This window comes from Prionailurus bengalensis, chromosome B3, assembly GCF_016509475.1.
Source record: "Prionailurus bengalensis isolate Pbe53 chromosome B3, Fcat_Pben_1.1_paternal_pri, whole genome shotgun sequence".
In the NCBI taxonomy this organism is placed as follows: Eukaryota; Metazoa; Chordata; class Mammalia; order Carnivora; family Felidae; genus Prionailurus; species Prionailurus bengalensis.
This window is the reverse complement of record NC_057355.1, coordinates 133,919,912-133,938,601: the sequence shown is the minus strand read 5'-3', so window position 1 is coordinate 133,938,601 and position 18,690 is coordinate 133,919,912. Positions and strand designations below refer to the sequence as shown.

Sequence of the window (18,690 nt, the reverse complement as noted above, 5' to 3'; positions counted from 1 at the left end):
CAAAGAGCCAGTTTTTCCATTATCATTTGTTAAACCATCCCTATTTATCTCCAGTGCCTTCATTATCATAGTCTGTACTGAGTTTTTTTTTTACATACTGGGGGACCTCTCCAGGCTGTGATCCGTTGTATCCCCTGGTGTCCTTACGCCAAAGACACACTTTTTCTCCCCAGTTGCTATCATATGTTCTCAGACTTAGTGTTTCTTGTTTTCAAATCATTCTCAGCTCTTCCTCCCTGTTTATTTTCCAGATGAATGGTAGAGTCATTTTCGTGGAGTTCCAAAAACCTCCCTTTGGGGTTTTGATGAAAATTGCATTCAACCTATAAATTAATTGGGAGGAATTTGGCACCTTTACAACATTTCGCCTTCCCAACCAGGAATACACATATGGCACGTCCCCCCACATTTTCAAATATCCTTTTCTACGGCTCAGTGGAATTTTGCGATGTTCTTTATACAAATTCAACACATTTCTTTTTACGGTATTTCCAGATTATTTTATATTTGGGGTACTTTTTAAAAAACAGAATCTTTTCCCCCTTCGGTTTAGATCCACTATTTTTAATATCACTTTTCCCCAGTGATTGCCAAGTACTGACAGTAATCTAAGTGAAAAGCATATTTGTTTCTTTCCAAGCTTATAAACTCAGAGATTTAGAACCGGAACCAACCGTAAATATAGTTGCATATATGATAAAAGTGAGGTCATAAAGGTAAATTGATTTATTTAAAGATCATACAGCTTGTGAGGTGAGTGGCTAAACAGGCGAATGCTTCCAAATGTTCGTATTCTCCATGTCAGCGACGTGTAAAGCTTAAATATGCAAAACCAAACTCCCTGTCCTCCCCCTTGTGGTCATCTCCTGTGGCTGCTGTCACAATTCACCACTGACTTAGTGACTTAAAACAGCACACACGTTGGGGCGCCTGGGTGGCGCAGTCGGTTAAGCGTCCAACTTCAGCTCAGGTCACGATCTCGCGGTCTGTGAGTTCGAGCCCCGCGTCGGGCTCTGGGCTGATGGCTCAGAGCCTGGAGCCTGTTTCCGATTCTGTGTCTCCCTCTCTCTCTGCCCTTCCCCCGTTCATGCTCTGTCTCTCTCTGTCCCAAAAATAAATAAATGTTGAAAAAAAAAATTTTAAGAAAAAAACAGCACACACGTATCGCCTGTTAGTTCTGGAAGTCAGAAATGCAAAGCGACCCCGCTGGCCTAAAATCAAGGGGTCAGCAGTGCTGCCTCACTTCTGGAGGCTCTAGGGGCAAATACACTTCCTCGCCCTTCTGGAGCTTCCGGAGGCTGCCTGCATTCCGTGGCTCGTGGCACCTTCCTTCATTTTCATAGGCGATGTCTTCACATCTCCCAAGTTCTCTCTGACTCTTCCTGAGTCTCCTACTTCCCTCTTCCACTTTTAAGAGCCCTCGAGATTCCATTGGATGCACCTGGATAATCTGGGATAATCTCCCCCATTTTAAGGTCAGCAACCCTAATCCCACCAGGAGCCCCAGTCTTCCTTTGCCATGTGGCATCACCACACATTCTGGGGATTAGGACGTGGACGTCTTTGGGAGGGCCATGGTTCTGCCTACCGCAACAAGGAGGAACTTTCAGAATTTCTACTTAAGCACATTAGCTCTCTCCTCGAAGCTCGCCACGTCTTCCTGTGCTCTTTGGATTATGACCGAAACCCTTACATGGCTTGCGAGCTCCAGAAAAGTCTTATCCCCCTTGCCCCCCAGCCTCGTTCAGCTGCACCCTCTTCCTCACTCTGTACTCTGGCCACAGTCACTCTTTCCATTCCTTGAACATTTCTTGCTCTCTCTTGCCACGAGGCCCTCACATAGGCCTGGAAAGCCCTTCTGCACCTCCCAACTAGCTCTCATCCCTCAGATCTCGGCCCCGTTCTGCTTCCTTAAGATCGAGGCCTTGACCTCCCCACCTGGTCCTGCATCCCACCGTCTAGTAGCACCTTCTCTCTTTCCTTCAGAGCACTTAGCACAGTGGTGATTTTACTTTGCTCAGAATTACTTAATTCTCTCTGGTGGGCTAAAAGCTGCAAGGAACTCTGTTTCTTTGTTGCTCACCCATATATCTTCAGAACCTAATGCCCCCGGTCCCTAGTGGGCTCTCAGTGTGTGTCCCATGAATGAGTAAATGAACTCACTAGCCTATTTCTAAGAAAGAGCATTTTTAGTGAATGTGTTCACTGACATATTTATAAAAACAAAAAGACTGGGGCTTTTTCAAAGTCCAACAAATAAGTAAATTATTAAAAATCCATTTGATAAAATCATATATAGCCATTAAAAATGAAAGTGAATGAGGCATCTGGGTGGTTCAGTTGGTTAGGCATTCGACTCAGGTCATGATCTCACGTTCATGGGTTCGAGCCCCTCATCGGGCTCTGCCCTGTATGGAGCCTGATGGGGATTCTGTCTCTCCTTTTCTCTCTGCCCCTCCCCTGCTTGCTGGCTCTCTCTCTCTCTCTCTTTCTCTCTCTCTCAGTAAATAAATAAAAACTTAAAAAAAAAACTTCACAAAATGGAAATGAAGCCATAGCATTGGGGGGGCGGGGGGGAGGGGGAATGTTTATATTGTGTTTAAAATAGAAGGATATTAAATACTCTTATGCTAATCAGCAGGAGAAGTACCAAAATGATCATAGCAATTGGTTCTAGATCATGGGATGGTGAATATTTCTTTTTTCCTGTGTCCAGACTTTCCAGTTCACGTGTTCAGATACTCAGCACACATTTCTTGCATCCACTGTGGGCCAGGCACTGCGTCAGGTGTAGAGAACACGCAGTGAAGATGTATGTGGTCTCTGCCCACTGCAAGGTTACAGCCCAGTAAGGAGGAAAACTAATAATAATCATCACACAGATGGACTAGTATTCATGGACTGTTGCTGTATTCGAGAAAACATGGGTTCTTTTACCATAGCGTGCACCACAGGCTAAAGAAAATATTTTTATTTGGGGGGTCCGTTATCATTACGGCATTAAAAAAATTTTTTTAATGTCTGTTTATTTTTGAAAGAAAGAGACAGAGCATGAGCAGGGGAGGGGCAGAGAGAGAGAGGGAGACGCAGAATCCGCAGGAGGCTCCAGGCTCTGAACTGTCAGCACAGAGCCCGGCGTGGGGCTCGAACTCACGAACCGTGAGATTGTGACCTGAGCCGAAGTCGGATGCTTAACCGACTGAGCCACCCAGGCACCCCTATGGCATTAAAATTTTTAATTGTGGAGGGTGGGGAATGGTAGGAGAAATAATACCATTTTCTTTAGGCTTTGAAGGGGATACCCTAACTTGTCTCTCCAACTCTTCATCACCGCTTTTCTGTACATTCTAGAAGGAAAACATTGGGAGTCAAGGTGAACTTCTTTTGGTTAACTTAGTTCGACGACGTTAAAAAGATTTGTGCAGGTGGTCATCAGGATGCCATTGATGCCTGCCCAGTTCAGACTCCTTCCCAAGCGTTTGGTGGGTCCTCAGCCCCCACTTCTAGGAAACCGAAAAAGCAGAGTTTTGCCACCATCAATTCTCTTGGTTTCGTCTTCTCACACTTACGCACTCAGTGACTGTGCCTCTGTGCTCGAGCATAATGTAAATACTTAATTTGTTTAATAAATATCCTGAAACATCCTCTTTGAGTTGTTACTGGAAGGGCACGAACCTTTTAACTCACTTAGTCAGCGCAGATCAACACTTAATGTCTTTAATGATGATCTAGATCTTTTTTAGTGGCTGAAAATCTCCGTAATCAATGATGTGGCCCTGCCTGGAGGCATGAAAGACTAGATAATGGGCAGAAAATGTCACGCTGGATGGGGCTAGTAATTTGAATCCCTGAAATCAGTATTAGCGTGGCCATTTATAGGAGAGGCCGGTTTCTTCTCAAGGCTAGAAAGAGCCCACCAGCACCCCAGTATCCCTTAGTGATTTACGCATTGCTGAAACCCTCTTGATGAGCCAGTTCCTTTGCTCAGCGCTTCTGCCCCATCCACCTACCCAGCAAGGTCAATGCCATGCCAGCTTCTAGTACAGTGGTCACCCACCTCAGAAGTAATTCTCGGTGCTGGGCAGGAGGGGGTATCATGGAATCTGTGAGACCTTATTAAGGAGGGTGCATCCTCCTATCTTCCCCCATCCCCGTATCAACCTTGAGAATTTCATTTTCATTTCAGGGATAGAACACAAGTCCCGTTTTCTAGCTGTTACATGAAGAAGCACTCCCAGGTTTCAGTCCTAAAATATCCCCTCTGAACTTACACTTGGAGTCCCTTGGTCTTAGCCTAGGATTTGATTAATTTAGCCGTGTGCACATTCTCTGCATCTCATAATATTCTAAACACTTGTCATATGCCCTCTGAACCTTCTTTATCTCTTTCGACTGAAATCCTCATATTAAAAACCCTCGTGGTCATTCCATTTGGTGTGACTTTGTGATTATAGGTAGGCTTTATTAATAGAGAGCTTCTGATAATGTGAGGGAATTGTTTCATTATGAAATGTTATTTATTTTCTGTGTTGTTTATTACTGTCCACAGACCCAGAGGTTTCCAATGGTGGGAGCATGTTGTAAACGAAGGCATAAGTAATTTATTATAATTATTCTGAACTAAGGCCAGATTTCCTACTGGCTCAGTGATGCACATCAATTGGAAATGGGCTGAGATGTAAAATCTTATTTTCCTAAATGGATTATTTAAAACTAAAGTGTAAACAATTAAAAGCATTAATTTTTATAAATTGTTACATCCTCATTTAATGGAAAAACAAAAACAAAAACCTGACCCGATAGAATTTTAAAACAATGTTTCTTTAAGCTATATAGAGCAAGTCCCTCGGACTTCTGGTGAGGCTCCGCTGACATAGTGTGATTTGGCCATGTCACAGTCCCTAGGGTGACTGTCAGGTCCTGTGCTCTCCTTTGAAATGTGAGTGCTTTTAATTAGATGGGGCAATGGCTAGTTTTTGTTTCTCTGTTATTATATTATTATCATTCCGTTGCCAGAACTCCCAGTCTCATCTAATTGTCAGGGAGGCTGGAGCGTGTGATTTAGGAAGAGAAGGAAATAAATTTCGTTGAACACGTGGCAGGCTGTGCCACGGAATCAAACTTTTACCGATGTCGGAATGGATGACCCGTTATCCCAGCTCCTTGTCTTGCTTCCTCTCACCTTTGGTGAGTTCCTGTATGCACGTTCTGGATGCCGTTCTCGCTCATTGATTGCTGGGCCTTAATCACACTTTTAATTACCAAAGCTCTGTGTTATGTTTTGATACCTGTTTATTTCCTAAAAAGTATTCTCAATCTTCTGGTGCATTTACTTTTCCAGATAAACTTGCGGTACAATTTATCAAATTTCCTTTAAAATGAAACAAACAGGGGCGCCTGGGTGGCTCGGTCGGTTAAGCGCCCGACTTCGGCTCAGGTCATGATCTCATGGTCCGCGAGTTCGAGCCCCGCGTCAGGCTCTGTACCGGCAGCTCAGAGCCTGGAGCCTGCTTCTGATTCTGTGTCTCCCTCTCTCTCTGACCCTCCCCTGTTCATGCTCTGTCTCTCTCTGTCTCTCAAAAATAAATAAACATTAAAAAAAATTAAAAATAAATAAAATGAAACAAACAAACAAACAACTAAGCAAACAGAAAACCCTTCCTGTCGTGTATCATTAAAAACATGTTCTATTTGAAAACATGACACCATTAGAGAAGATAAGCATTATTTGACATTGGTGTCTTCTGACTCCGAGGAAGTATGCTTTTAAAAAGCAAGCTTCCTAGCACACAGTGGCTAACAATGTTATTAGCAGGGATTTATAAACGGCTCGAATGTTTATAGTTCATATTTCAACTTGAAGTCTGTTTGTTGCATTAGCAAAATGAAGCTCATTAAGCCTTATTCTTTTGGTCCATCTCTCCAAGCCTCTGAACCCACTAATACTCAGCTTTCTTGTCTGGAAGTATGTAATCTTTCCCACATTACACTTGAAAGTTCAGCTCATTCCTAAACCTCCAGTCAAGGATATGAACTTGTTGCTTTCAGAGAGGCCACATCTGTGCACTGAGCCATTACGCCATCTGTTAAAGTGGTCAGAGTTCATTTTATTGCCTCCTTTGTGGAAGGACTTGTACTGTAAAAGCGTGTGTTATTGAAAACATAATTTTCCTCATCATTATGCTTTCTTTCTAGCCGGATCATAACCTGCGAGAAATCTATTGAGCAGAGAGTGAAAAGCTCTTCAGAATAGCTGTTCTTAAGAGATTAAATGATTGCCATCTCTGTCCCATTTCTTTTATCTCATAATCAAGTTCAAGATGATACTAGATATCTCAGCTGAAGTGATTATATATTTGAAATAGAAATGGCTTTATCTCCATTCATATTTCACACTGTTGAAGGCAGGATCATTTTTCCCCCATTTACATTCATATATGTGTATGGTTCTTTACAACTGTCTGCAGGGTTAAAGATTCAGAGTACTTTTTGAAGGCAAAAATAGCTAACAGGAGTTTGGTTGTATTTTTAAATTTTCTATGCACAAAGACACTAAGTTAAGATCCAGCTTAGATCCGTCAAAATTTAGAGCTGTATCAAATCTTGGCAAGTCATAGCCCAACCATTCTCTTTGACAAGTGAAGAGCTTGGGATTCAGAGCAGCTAAGACACTTGCCCAAGGTCACACAGCCTCCCTGAGATGAAAGCTCACTCCTAGGCCATGTCTGCTGAACCACGCTGCCCCCCACCCCTTCCCCCACCATATTCAGAGTGAGCCTGTCATACAGATCTGCTGTGGGGAAAGAATGGAAGAGCTTGTGACCCTAAAGCATAGGAACCAGATTTTTTTTATAATTACTTCAAAGATGTTCACTTTGGCTTTTGTTCTTTATCCTTAAAGCTGTCTGATCTGTGCTATTTTCTTACATCACCATTTCTCTTCCAGAGATTCAAACTGAGAAAAAAGACCATGTCACTGTTTATTAGCGGCTCTGCTAAAACACTTGACAGGGAAGGAATATGAAACTATTTGCCGGAAGTGAGGCACTGGGCCGTATGTTGATTGCATTTATCCACATGCCCACAAGTAGTCAATAATCAAGCATACTGAAATTACATTCTTTCCTCCTTTTAAAATATTTCTAGCTTTAAATAAGCCTCCTCATTTTTAAAACCTAGTAAATAGGAACAAGTGAGTCATTATTTATAGTTAATCACTTTTGCCAGCTGTGACTGCATTTCACATCCATTTTTCTTTTTTGTCTTGGACGGGGGAATCTATCCTGTCGCTCTTTAAGGAAAAAACCATATTGGTCCCACCAATAGCCTCACAGTTAAGGCACTGCAAATAGGGATTTTTGCCGGATACGGCAAGAAAAGTAACTTCTTTGAAGGCAGGATTGTGGAGAATAATCCAGAATCTTGAGATAGCACCTAACAGGAAAATCTGAATTATTTCCGGGTTCGTTTTGAAGTGGAATAATCATTTCAAAAATACCGTCTTTATGAGTGCCTATTCTATGTCTACCCAGTTCCAGATACTGCAAGGTTCAGAAAAGATTTCAGACGAGATCCCTGGTATTGTCAGGACACTTTCACTGAAAAGCGTCAGGCGTCCATTTCAGACCATCTTGAACAACCAAGCAACACTACTGGGTCAGGTGACTAAGAATTCTGACCTCAGGCTGCTTCCAGCCTGGTTTGATTAGGCTCCAGCTCGCTCTGCTGTTCTGACTCTTTCACCCCATTCGCAAAGCTGTGTGTAGCCTCATTCGCAAAGCTGATAATTGACATTTACAAGCATGTGCAGAAACTTTTGGATCAATGCACCCTTGGCTCCCAGAACTGTGGAGATTGCATCGGTGCGGTAGGAAAAGGACTATGGTCGTACCAAGCCTCCTGCATCCCAGGAAGGGCTTCTCCTTTGCCCACAAACAAAACTCCTAGGTTTCATTACGGTTGAGCCGACTCTTTACCAGTCCATAGTGGCCAGGGGAGAGATGTCATGTCCCGATTGGCCAGTCAATCCTTGAACCCAATCGCTGTGGTTAGGATGGTAGGATTATTAGTCATTGGCTGTAGATCCCACTTCTGGAACTTGGGATGGGAAACCATCCCCCCCAAATCACACAGCTGCTGAGCAGCACAGAGGGTGTAGGATGGATGTCGGGGAAGGACCTAACAGCATCCACTGTTGTCTTTCATCTAGAAAGCTGAGCCTGGTCCTAATGAGGCCAAAGTCTTGCCTGGCTTGTGTCATTCTTTGTTCCTGACGTGATCCTTTTATCCTTCACAGTTCATCCTACATGGCCAATTCTAGCACCTATGACTCATGGCCAGTCCATAGCTGTACCTCTGTATCCAGAAGGCCCTCTCTTCTACTTAGGAATGTATTGTCTCATGCTGAAGGAACAATCAATTGTTGACAGACTAAATATCATTAAATAAGCCATGTATATTAGAGAATGCCTCTCCTGTCATTTTCTGGTGACCCCTGACATGGCAGTTGTCTGGAGCTTCAAACTTCAGAGCTCTTCTTAGAGGCACTATTTCATTGGCTCTAAAAAATTTTCCAAGCAGAGGAACCCACTGATCTATTTCAAGTAGTGAGATCCCTCTTACCTGAATGAGACCCTTAACATGGCATGTTATTGCTGATGACGATTCAGGTGCCCCATTGGGAACTTCACCTCTGGAAATAAACTTTCTACTATGTCTCAGCCTGGGATCTTACTGAAAGCGGACCTTTCAATGAGGAATCAATCACATTCAGTTTGTTTGTTTGGAAGATGGCCGCAGGGAGCATGAGCAGAACAGAGAATGAAGGCCAAAGCCCCTACAAAGGGTCTGTTAACCGTTTGTTAACAAAGAGTTTGTCCCTTCTGGAAGCAACTAGAGCTCAATCCCACGAGAACCTCCAGTGAGCCAAGACTACGACCTCAGAGCTGTCTGCCTGCCTGAGGGACAGGAGCGAGCTGATATCCACTGACGCCTGTCCCCTCACTGGGCAAGGGTCGTCCCGTGGGGTGTGTTACCTCCTTAGCTTTTCATCCTTCCAGATTGCATGTATGTGAGGACCACACCCAGTGTTAGCAGTCCCAGGAAGCCAGTGAGAGATACTTGGTGTGGGGTGTCCTGAGGGGAGGCCCTCCAGCCATGGCTGGGCTAAATGATGGGGGGCGAGAACACGAGGTGGGCACGTGGGGAGTCAACCTCACACTGCACAGCCAAAGTCACGCAGGCGCCTAGAAAAGACCAGAAATCATCTACATATCTTTTTTTTTTTTGTCTCTCCTGCGTGTCTGAATGGCTTTTCTTAACACATGTCTTTAAAAAGGTAAAATTAATAAACACATTACCAACTGGATTGCCATAGAGCCCTGCAGGACTCTCATCAACAAAGAGGCAAGCACGCCCGTGGAAAGAACCAGCGGGTTCCTCAGAAGAGAAGGCTGCTTGCGGGAGAAGCTGTCATCATCACATCTTCAATTGGCGGGTCCTCTCATCCCCAGCAGGGGCTTCTTGCTCGGAGGGTAATTTTTATTCTCACTGTTCAGTCAGGATGACAGCTTTGTCCCTAATGTGATGGCAGTTTTGACTTTAGTTTAAATTATTCCATAAAGAATCAAAGAGAGAGAGAGATTCTCTCTCCTTTTTCCCCACCCCAAAAATTCCACTAAGAAAACTTTTCTAATTTAAATCTTTGCCTCCACATTAAATTTCTCATTCATGTTTCAGGTGAATCAAATACACCGTCAACTTTCAAAACCCTGTGTGACTATCACAGTGACTCAAAATAATTGCTGTCTGTCAGTGTGTTTGCTGGGAACACAGATATGCCTGTCACTGGCTCTGTTATCATACCACGAGCTCGCCTCTCAAGTGCGGTCTTCTCTGGGCTCAATTCAGAACCTTAGCGTCGGCAAGCAGAGTGTTGAGGCAATTATCTACATAATCCATCCAAGGAACATGTGTGCCTCAGCTGCCCCTGAAATCACCTGTTTAAAGAAAAAAAAAAAGTCTTTAAAGCAATTATTTTAGTAAGTATAGATTTAGCTGGAATGTTCCAAAGAATCGTCTCCAACTTTGGTTCCTCTAGCTTAGTGCTTTTCAACCAGGGATAATTTTGTCCCTCAAGGGACACTTGGCAATATCTGGAGACGTTTTGGGCTGTCAAACCTGGGGAGCGAGGAGAGAGTGTGTTACTGACATCTCAGGTAGAAACCAGAGATGCCGCTAAAATTCCTGATCCCTGCAGTGCACGGGACAGCCCCCACAACAGAGAATTATCCGGCCCAAACCCTGCCCTAGCTGGTGAGGCTTTATGCGTTGTAAAAGACGGCCATCTTTTTAGAAAATGGGGACTAAAAGAAAATATTCCTTCGGTGGAAAAATATCAATAATATTAAGGAATATTTTAAGACAAAGTAACCCATAAGAGAAGTTTCCACTTAACATTTCACATTCAAGTTCTGCCCAAATGAGTTACATGTTTCTTAGATTGCAATTATAATACATTCTAGTTCGTATTCTTGTTGGCACTTAAAAATGTCACTTTTATAGTCTATCATTTTATTTTATTATTTTTTTTAATGTTTATTTGTTTTTGAGACAGAGAGCGACAGAGCATGAACAGGGGAGGGTCAGAGAGAGAGGGAGACACAGAATGTGAAGCAGGCTCCAGGCTCCGAGCTGTCAGCACAGAGCCCGACGCAGGGCTCGAACCCACAAACCGCGAGATCATGACCTGAGCCGAAGTCGGACGCTTAACCGACTGTGCCACCCAGACACTCCATTCCTCATTTTTAATTTTTAAAAATCATGTATGTAATCTTTTTTAAGTAACTTGGGCAAAAGCACGTACTCCAATCTGAAATCTGGCTTTGGAGACCTGGCCAGGCAGCACTCTTAAATTATTTTACAAAAACTTGTTTTCCAAGAAATTACTACTTTGAAGACATCACAAGAAATGGTTATCCCGTAAATATTTTTGTACAAGAAACATTTACTACTTGTGAAAAACACTCTTTACATATTTTTAAAATTAGAAAAACCCCTGTTTCTCTTCAGAATGTATTAAAGCAACACTATGTCCTACCGTAGTAAAAGATTCACAGTATGAAACCCTGGCTCCTTGCAAGGCAGGGACGTTGGAGTCCACACAGCGTCACAAAAAGGAGAGAACAGAATCTTGCTTAACCAATCAGGACAAAAGAGACAAATGTTAAAGCTCATGCTGATGAAAGTAATGATAACCACTTATGAGTCAGAAAATGTTTATAATTTAACAGAAAACTGCCAGAACCTAGCTAAATGGACAGAGTCTGGTCTTGCCTGAAATTCTCAAGATAGCCCAGTATCCGCCTGGGTGTTTCTGTACTTCACAGTTCAAATAGCGTCGTCTGGAAGCCCCAGTCTACACCCTGCGGGATTTTAAAGCACTTCCCACGCTTTTGTACAGCTCCTGGAAGGCCTATGACTCTGAGCTCTCGTTTCTCCGCATTAATTCGGTTGATGCATCTGACCGTTCCCCACTTACTTTTCTTGCTGGCTTCTGCACCTGCTCAGGTGGAACTCATCTCCTAACTCGGTCTTCAGCCTCTAGGTCCACACAGACCCCCACCCCACCCCAAACGCCATCCCTAGTAGAGTGCAAGCCTGTCGCACCCCTTGGTGAAGATAGGGGAGGTTATACCAAGTGATACGGACGCCTTTGAAGCACACGGTACACAAAGCGGTTGATTAAAGGGCTTCTGATCGCTGCATCAGTGCAGGCTTTCTCATGGGCCATTTCCCTTCATATAGCATCCCAGCCTCCCGCTTCTCAGCGGCCCCTTCTTCGCGCTCTCCCTTTTATCTGGCTTGTCATGCCCTTCCACCCCGAGGGTCCTCAGTTGTTCGTGCTGAGTTACACAGAACAGCTCGGCTCTCCTGAGTCTCTGCTCCACAAGTCAGTCCCTTTTGCATTTCAGAAGCAAGCCAGCCGGAAGGCCTTTAATTTAGCTGGACCGACATTTCTGGAAAGCCGTTATTGTTGTTAACAGCATTTATTTTCCCCTCGTACATCCGCAGGAGCCTTATTAATTCCTTTGAAAAGCCAGTTCTGAGATAGAAGCTTATATACTCGTCTGCATCCGTGTCCTCGTGTCTGGTGAAGAGCTACCACATAGCTGCATTCAAGTGCCCAGGCTTCGGCTCTCGGGCAGGGTAGACTCAGACGTGGCAGGTGTCTGCCTCAGTTTCCAATGTCTTGCTCTATATCTATCTCTGAATTGTTCAGCCCGACACTCAAGGGACTCCTTCCATCCGTGTTCTGCTCTGCAGTCTCATTTTCCAAAATTCGTCTCTCACTTGGTCTCTCTTGTACCTAGTCTGTGTTCACAAAATGCGATTGGGCGTGGAGACCGTAACTGACTCTGGCTTACGGGTCCCCGAGGGGTGGTTCCTGGGGGCCTTCTGCGGTGTGTATTCTTTCTCTGGCTAGTTTCCAGACTCCATAAAAACAGTGATGAGGTGCTCTCTTTCTTTGACCCCCCTCCCCCCCACCCCAGCCCCCTCCCGGGAGGTAGTAGATATTCCATAATGTTGTCAACTCTTGCTCCGGATTCGTTGGTTCCACAAATTCTTCCACCCTGCAGACATTTGTTGTCTCCCCTGGGCTGAGAGGTGGGGACACGGCCAGAAACCAGAGAAAGTTCTCCCCGTCCCTGAGTTCATTTCGAGTTGGTGGAGGATTTTAGCGCGACATGTTGTGCGGCTGACGAAGAGGCGGCACCCTCGCCTCTCAGAACTAGAGGGAACCGTTGAGGGTGAATGCGGTGAACGGAAATGGTGCAACTTGGTACCTAATGACGTCTCCTCGTCTCAGTGCACACTGCTTCTACCCACCAGCCATATCTGCCCTTCTGTCACGCCGTGATTCAAGTGTGGGTGCTGTGAAACCTTCCCTCTTCAGAGTAATTCCGCCTGCAATGAAAAGCAGTATATTTTCCCTTTTCAAGTTATAGCTCTGAAATGTGAATTTCCTCTTCCCTCTCCTTGAGACAGCCAGCCCTCTCTTATATTATATTATATTATATTATATTATACTATATTATATTTACATATGTATATACGTGTGTGTGTGTATATGTATATATATATATATATATAAGTATATGAGGAGGAGGAAAAGTCAGAAGATAGAAAGTATTGTACCATGTCTCATTACAAATATAAACATAACATTCCTCCATTCATTATGTGAATAAAATGCCACCACAGACCTTGTGAGTAAACATTTCCATTTTAACACTTCTTGGTTACACTATGTCCATTTTCTGCTGGGAAGCTTTGGCAAACGCAGCGAGGAAAATAAGTTAATGTAATCACAATGAAGGTTGTTCACTGAGAAAAATCAGTTAAAGGGATTCCCTTTTCGGCAAGCATTCAGCATCTGGGTAAGTGAATAAACACACCACCACCACCACCACCACCAACAACAACAACAACAACAAAATATATATATATATATATATATATATATATATATACACACACATACATATTTTCTTGGAAGCAGTTTATCCTAAACATTACTTTTCTAGGTCGTCCTCTTAACCCACCCTCTGAGATTTATAGTGCAGCCATACCAGTTCAGAGTGGAAAGAAAAAAGGCCAGTTATCTAATCCAGTTCCTCGGGGGAAATACTTAGGCAATATTAAGAAATCTTCAATTATCTAATTTAATAAAAGTGATGGTTGCTATTCCATAGTCAGCCACATGTGATACTGATTATTTCTAATCCCTTAGAAGAGAGCTGACATTCTGCTTTTGGTCCTGTATAGCGTGAAATCATCATGTGTGTGTTACCAAAAGGAGTCGCAAGAATAATGGCGTCCGCAGTCTGTAGTCATTTTATACTAACACACTGCAACATGGTTCTGCCCTGGGGCAGAGAAGTAGGGATTTTCTCTACTTCAAAAGAATGAAAAATTATCATCACTACCCAGAACCATTATAGACTTCAGAGACTTTGGCATGAAATATTCAGAAAGTTTATTTTAGAATTCAATATTTTAAAAGCCTGCTTTAAAACTATTACAGTGATTAGTGGCTCTGTTACTTGGGCCCGTCTTTGCTGCAAAACGCCCTCTGTCGTGGTGGATGTCAATAAAACGGACTTTGCATCAACTACAAATGCTCCACGTAAGGAATGTAATGCCTTGTTTTCAAATGCCGTCCCCCCTGCCCCCAACCAGGAACTGTGACCATTACTCATCAGGTATCCTCTCAAACATACTTCTTAAATAAACGTTACTTGTCCCGGTAATGGTCGAAATGTGTCGCTAATGCCGTGCGATGTGAGTTCTCTTACCCTGTGGTGTGGCCGCTATTTCTGTCCCTGTCGAGGGAGCGATGGTCCTGTCTCAGCAGTTCTAGGGACACACAGCTGAGGCCACCCACACTCTCAGCCAACCAGCCAGAAGCTCACATCTTCACGGCTTCTCATGGTCAGTCAGCAAAGCTTCCTAGGTGTTTGTGCGGATTTAACAGAACTTCCGAGGCCACAAGTGAAGCCAGTGGAAACATCGGCAGCTAGAGTTAGCCACGTGAAATTGCAACACAACCACTTTTCTCTGGAATATTCTATATAAGTAGAGAGGCAACGTGCAATAGAGTACATAGAGAGCCTTGGTTTGGGAATGTAATGGTCTTTTTTTTTTTTTTTCTTAATGTTTGTTTATTTTTGAGAGAGAGACAGAGACAGAGCACAAGTGGGGGAGGGCAGAGAGAGAGGGAGTCACAGAATCCAAAGCAGACTCCAGGCTCCGAGCTGTCGGCATAGAGCCTGATGCAGGGCTTGAACCCACAAACCATGAGATCATGACCTGAGCCCAAGGTGGACGCCTAACCAACTGAGCCACCCAGGCGCCCCTGGAAATGCACCCGTCTTGATCTGAGGTCCGAGTCTGCTACTTGAGTAGCAGTGCGGTCTTGTGAAACTGGTGTACCACTCTCAGCTCAGTGTTTCTGTCTGTAAAGTGAACCCATCTGCATCATGCAGACATTCTTTTTTTTTTTTTTTCAACGTTTATTTATTTTTGGGACAGAGAGAGACAGAGCGTGAACGGGGGAGGGGCAGAGAGAGAGGGAGACACAGGATCCGAAGCAGGCTCCAGGCTCTGAGCCATCAGCCCAGAGCCTGACGCGGGGCTCGAACTCACGGACCGCGAGATCGTGACCTGGCTGAAGTCAGACGCTTAACCGACTGCGCCACACAGGCGCCCCCATGCAGACATTCAATGAGACGAGGAGCGTAAAGGCAGTACAGGGCAGGTATCAATCACTCCCATTATCGCCGCTTATTCCCAAAACGTTTTTCTTCTCTCTTGTTGGTTTATTCCACATTTCTGTTGTGTAATGCATATATATTTATTGACACATCACAGAAAAAACATGCAGGATGACTAGAAGAAGAACATCATTTCTGCTTTTCTTTAAAAACCTGTGCATTTGGCTTCATTCCTTTAAATGTATGGAACATATTGTTTTCGTTGGTTTTAATCAATACCTTTTCCTTTCCGTCCCACCTTAGGTATATCGATGTAGGAAAAAAACAAATAGGCATCACCTTTTGCCTTCAAGTAGGGGCCTCTCCCAAATAGACATGCAAAGCAATAAAGATTCTGGAGTGCTCTTGATGCATAAGTTTGACAAAAATATCTTGTAAATAGCTAAATAACTTTGCATTTCATTTTCCAGGGAAGTAGATCAAGACTCAGACGATCTTGTGAGCTTTAAAGACTTTGAATATGCCATGAACTATGGACGAAATGAAGCCTAACTATGGTGAACTGCGTTTGGCAACTTCTGGGGAGACAAAGAGATTGTAATGTATATTTCCTTGACAGGCTCCACCCCTCTGCTCTGCTAATGATGTAATAAGGTTGCGTGCTTGTGATTAAACTCTTGGTCGTGGTTTGCAGATGCTGATACTGCTTGGTTTTTTGTTTTGGTTTGTTTTTTTAATGTTTTTATTTATTTTTGAGAGAGAGAGAGAGAGACAGAGCGTGAGTAGGGGAGGGGCAGAGAGAGAGAGGCACAGGATCTGAAGGAGGCTCCAGGCTCTGAGCTGTCAGCACGGAGCCTCACTTGGGGCTCGAACCTACAAACAGTGACATCATGACCTGAGCTGAAGTCGGATGCTTAACCAACTGAGCCACCCAGGCGCCCCGATGGGGACACTACTTGTGTCTCAGAATCCTAGAGGGGGTCATGACTGATCATCTTCCATGCGGCCAGCAGCCCTGAGCCAGGCTGGTGCTGGCACTCCCACTGGGGCCGGCCCCACCTTCCCCTTCACTCTCAACCCCCCACACCCACCCACACTACAGGCTCCACTCACTAGTCCTTCCCCCTCCACACACGTGCTCCCTGATTCTCAGTGGTTCCTACTGTCTGGAGAGAGGTCACTTTTTCCTGCCAATGGTACCCGTTTCCTTCACACATTCAGCTTTGGTCAAACAAGGAATGGCACCCGTGTGTACTGAGCGCAAAGCATGGAGAAAACCAAGACTTAAGATTTCTTTAAGATCTTGTACCCGGTGTCAAAATCATCACTGCAAAGTGGCCCCAGTGGCACTCGCTGTACAAGATAAAAAAAAAAAAACAGATTGGGCTGACACAAGCAAGCCTTCTCCAGCTCTATGCAGAGGAAGACCAGAGTGTAGGAAGGAAGGATATTGGAGGCCAAAGGTTTATTTGCACAGCCCTGTCGGATGACTTGGGCCTGGGGTTCCTGCAGGGACCCAGCTGCCCTGTGCGGCGCACTTCCCGGGTCTGGGTGGCTCTGCCTGCGTCAGGGGCCTTAGCCATCTGTGTTCACACACGCCATCTTCGGCCCGTCCGTATGTGGGATCCGATAATTGCTGCACTGGAACAAAACCTGCGACACTGGACCTTCAGCGCTTTTAAATAAATACTGGTATCAGTGCCGGTATTTTGTCTGTAAGTGTTCCGAAATCATAGCATGTCCGTTAGGAAAACATCGAATATAATTCCCAGTTTAAAAGTAGTACATGTTTGGGGCGCCTGGGTGGCGCAGTCGGTTAAGCGTCCGACTTCAGCCAGGTCACGATCTCGCGGTCCGTGAGTTCGAGCCCCGCGTCGGGCTCTGGGCCGATGGCTCGGAGCCTGGAGCCTGCTTCCGATTCTGTGGCTCCCTCTCTCTCTGCCCCTCCCCCGTTCATGCTCTGTCTCTCTCTGTCCCAAAAATAAATAAACGTTGAAAAAATAAATAAATAAATAAAAGTAGTACATGTTTAAAGATCAAGTAAAACCGTACATTTGTAAAATAGAAACATTAAACACGCATCGATCTATCACACACTATTAGCAAATACACTTAACAACCGGGTCTTAAACTGTTATAAGTCAAAGGAGCCCAAGGAGACAAAACAATATAATGTGATGTTCTTGGAATAGAAAAAAAAGGACATTAGGTAAACACTGATAATGAATGGACTTTCGTTAATAATAAGTACTATCTTCACAATTTTTCTGCGAAGCTAAAACTGTTCCGCAATAAAAAGGTTGTTTAAAAAATCTTATTCTGGGGCGCCTGGGTGGCTTAGTCCATTAAGCATCCGACTTCAGCTCAGGTCATGATCTCGCGGCCTGTGAGTTCAAGCCCCGTGTCGGGCTCTGTGTTGACAGCTCGGAGCCTGGAGCCTGCTTCGGATTCTGTGTCTCCCTCTCTCTCTGCCCCTCCCCTAATCGCTCTCTGTCTGCCTGTCTGTGTGTCTCTCTCTCAAAAGTAAATAAACCTTAAAAAAAAATAAAAGATGTTACTCAGAAATTAACAAACTAAACATTATCAAAAATGAAGAAAATTTTGAAAATCATTGAGAAGTACAAATGAAATATTGTTTCAGAAACAAAGAGGATCCAGGGTATCTTCGAGTATTATGTGTGTTTTAATTTTTTTTTTAATGTTTGTTTACTTGAGAGAGAGAGAGAGAGAGAGAGAGAGAGAGAGAGAGAGAGCTTGCGTGGGGGAGGGACAGAGAGAGAGGGAGACACAGAATCCGAAGCAGGCTCCAGGCTCTGAGCCATCAGCACAGAGCCCGACGCGGGGCTTGAATTCATGAACCGTGAGATCATGACCTGAACCAAAGTCGGATGTTTAACCGACTCTGCCACCCAGGCACCCCTAGTATCGTGGGTTTTAGTACACATTGTTCCAGCTGATGGCAAGTCCTCTCTGACTCTGGATAAGAGTTTTGTTCAGGAAGTCTTTTCATCATAACTTAAATGGTTGAGTCATTGGTCTTCATCTCCATATATAAGTGATACTGATTTTTAGATTTTTTTCAATATCAAAATTAGAGTAAACCACCAACAAAGCACCAGTATTTCAGTAATTGTCAGAATACCACAACCTCATATTGCAGTCTATTTGGACCTCATTTCTCCTGGGAAACATGACAACAGAAAGAGAGGATTCACTTTCTCCAGTTGCTTTGGGAGGCAAGAGGCCAGGCTGGGAATAGCTATCAGGCAACTCCCCTGACCCTGGATTAGTCCAGGCTTTTTTCGGTCTCAGTGACAGAAACCTAGTCAAACTAGCTTAGATGGAAAGGGAACTTACTGGGAAATACTGGGATAACTTAGGGAGGGCAGTGGTACACCTGAGTTTCAAGATAACT

The 18,690-nt window shown here is 44.2% G+C and overlaps 1 protein-coding gene across 1 annotated transcript in view; it reads left to right on the top strand.

Annotated features, from left to right (window-relative positions):
• The window catches only part of EFCAB11 (EF-hand calcium binding domain 11), a 158,099-nt gene extending 142,131 nt beyond the window's left edge, over positions 1-15,968 (top strand). The window contains exon 6 of the mRNA XM_043556820.1: positions 15,746-15,968. Coding sequence (XP_043412755.1) covers positions 15,746-15,827 — 82 coding nt within the window. The 3' untranslated portion in view covers positions 15,828-15,968. The remainder of the gene's footprint in view (positions 1-15,745) is intronic.
• The last annotated feature ends 2,722 nt before the right edge of the window (positions 15,969-18,690 follow it).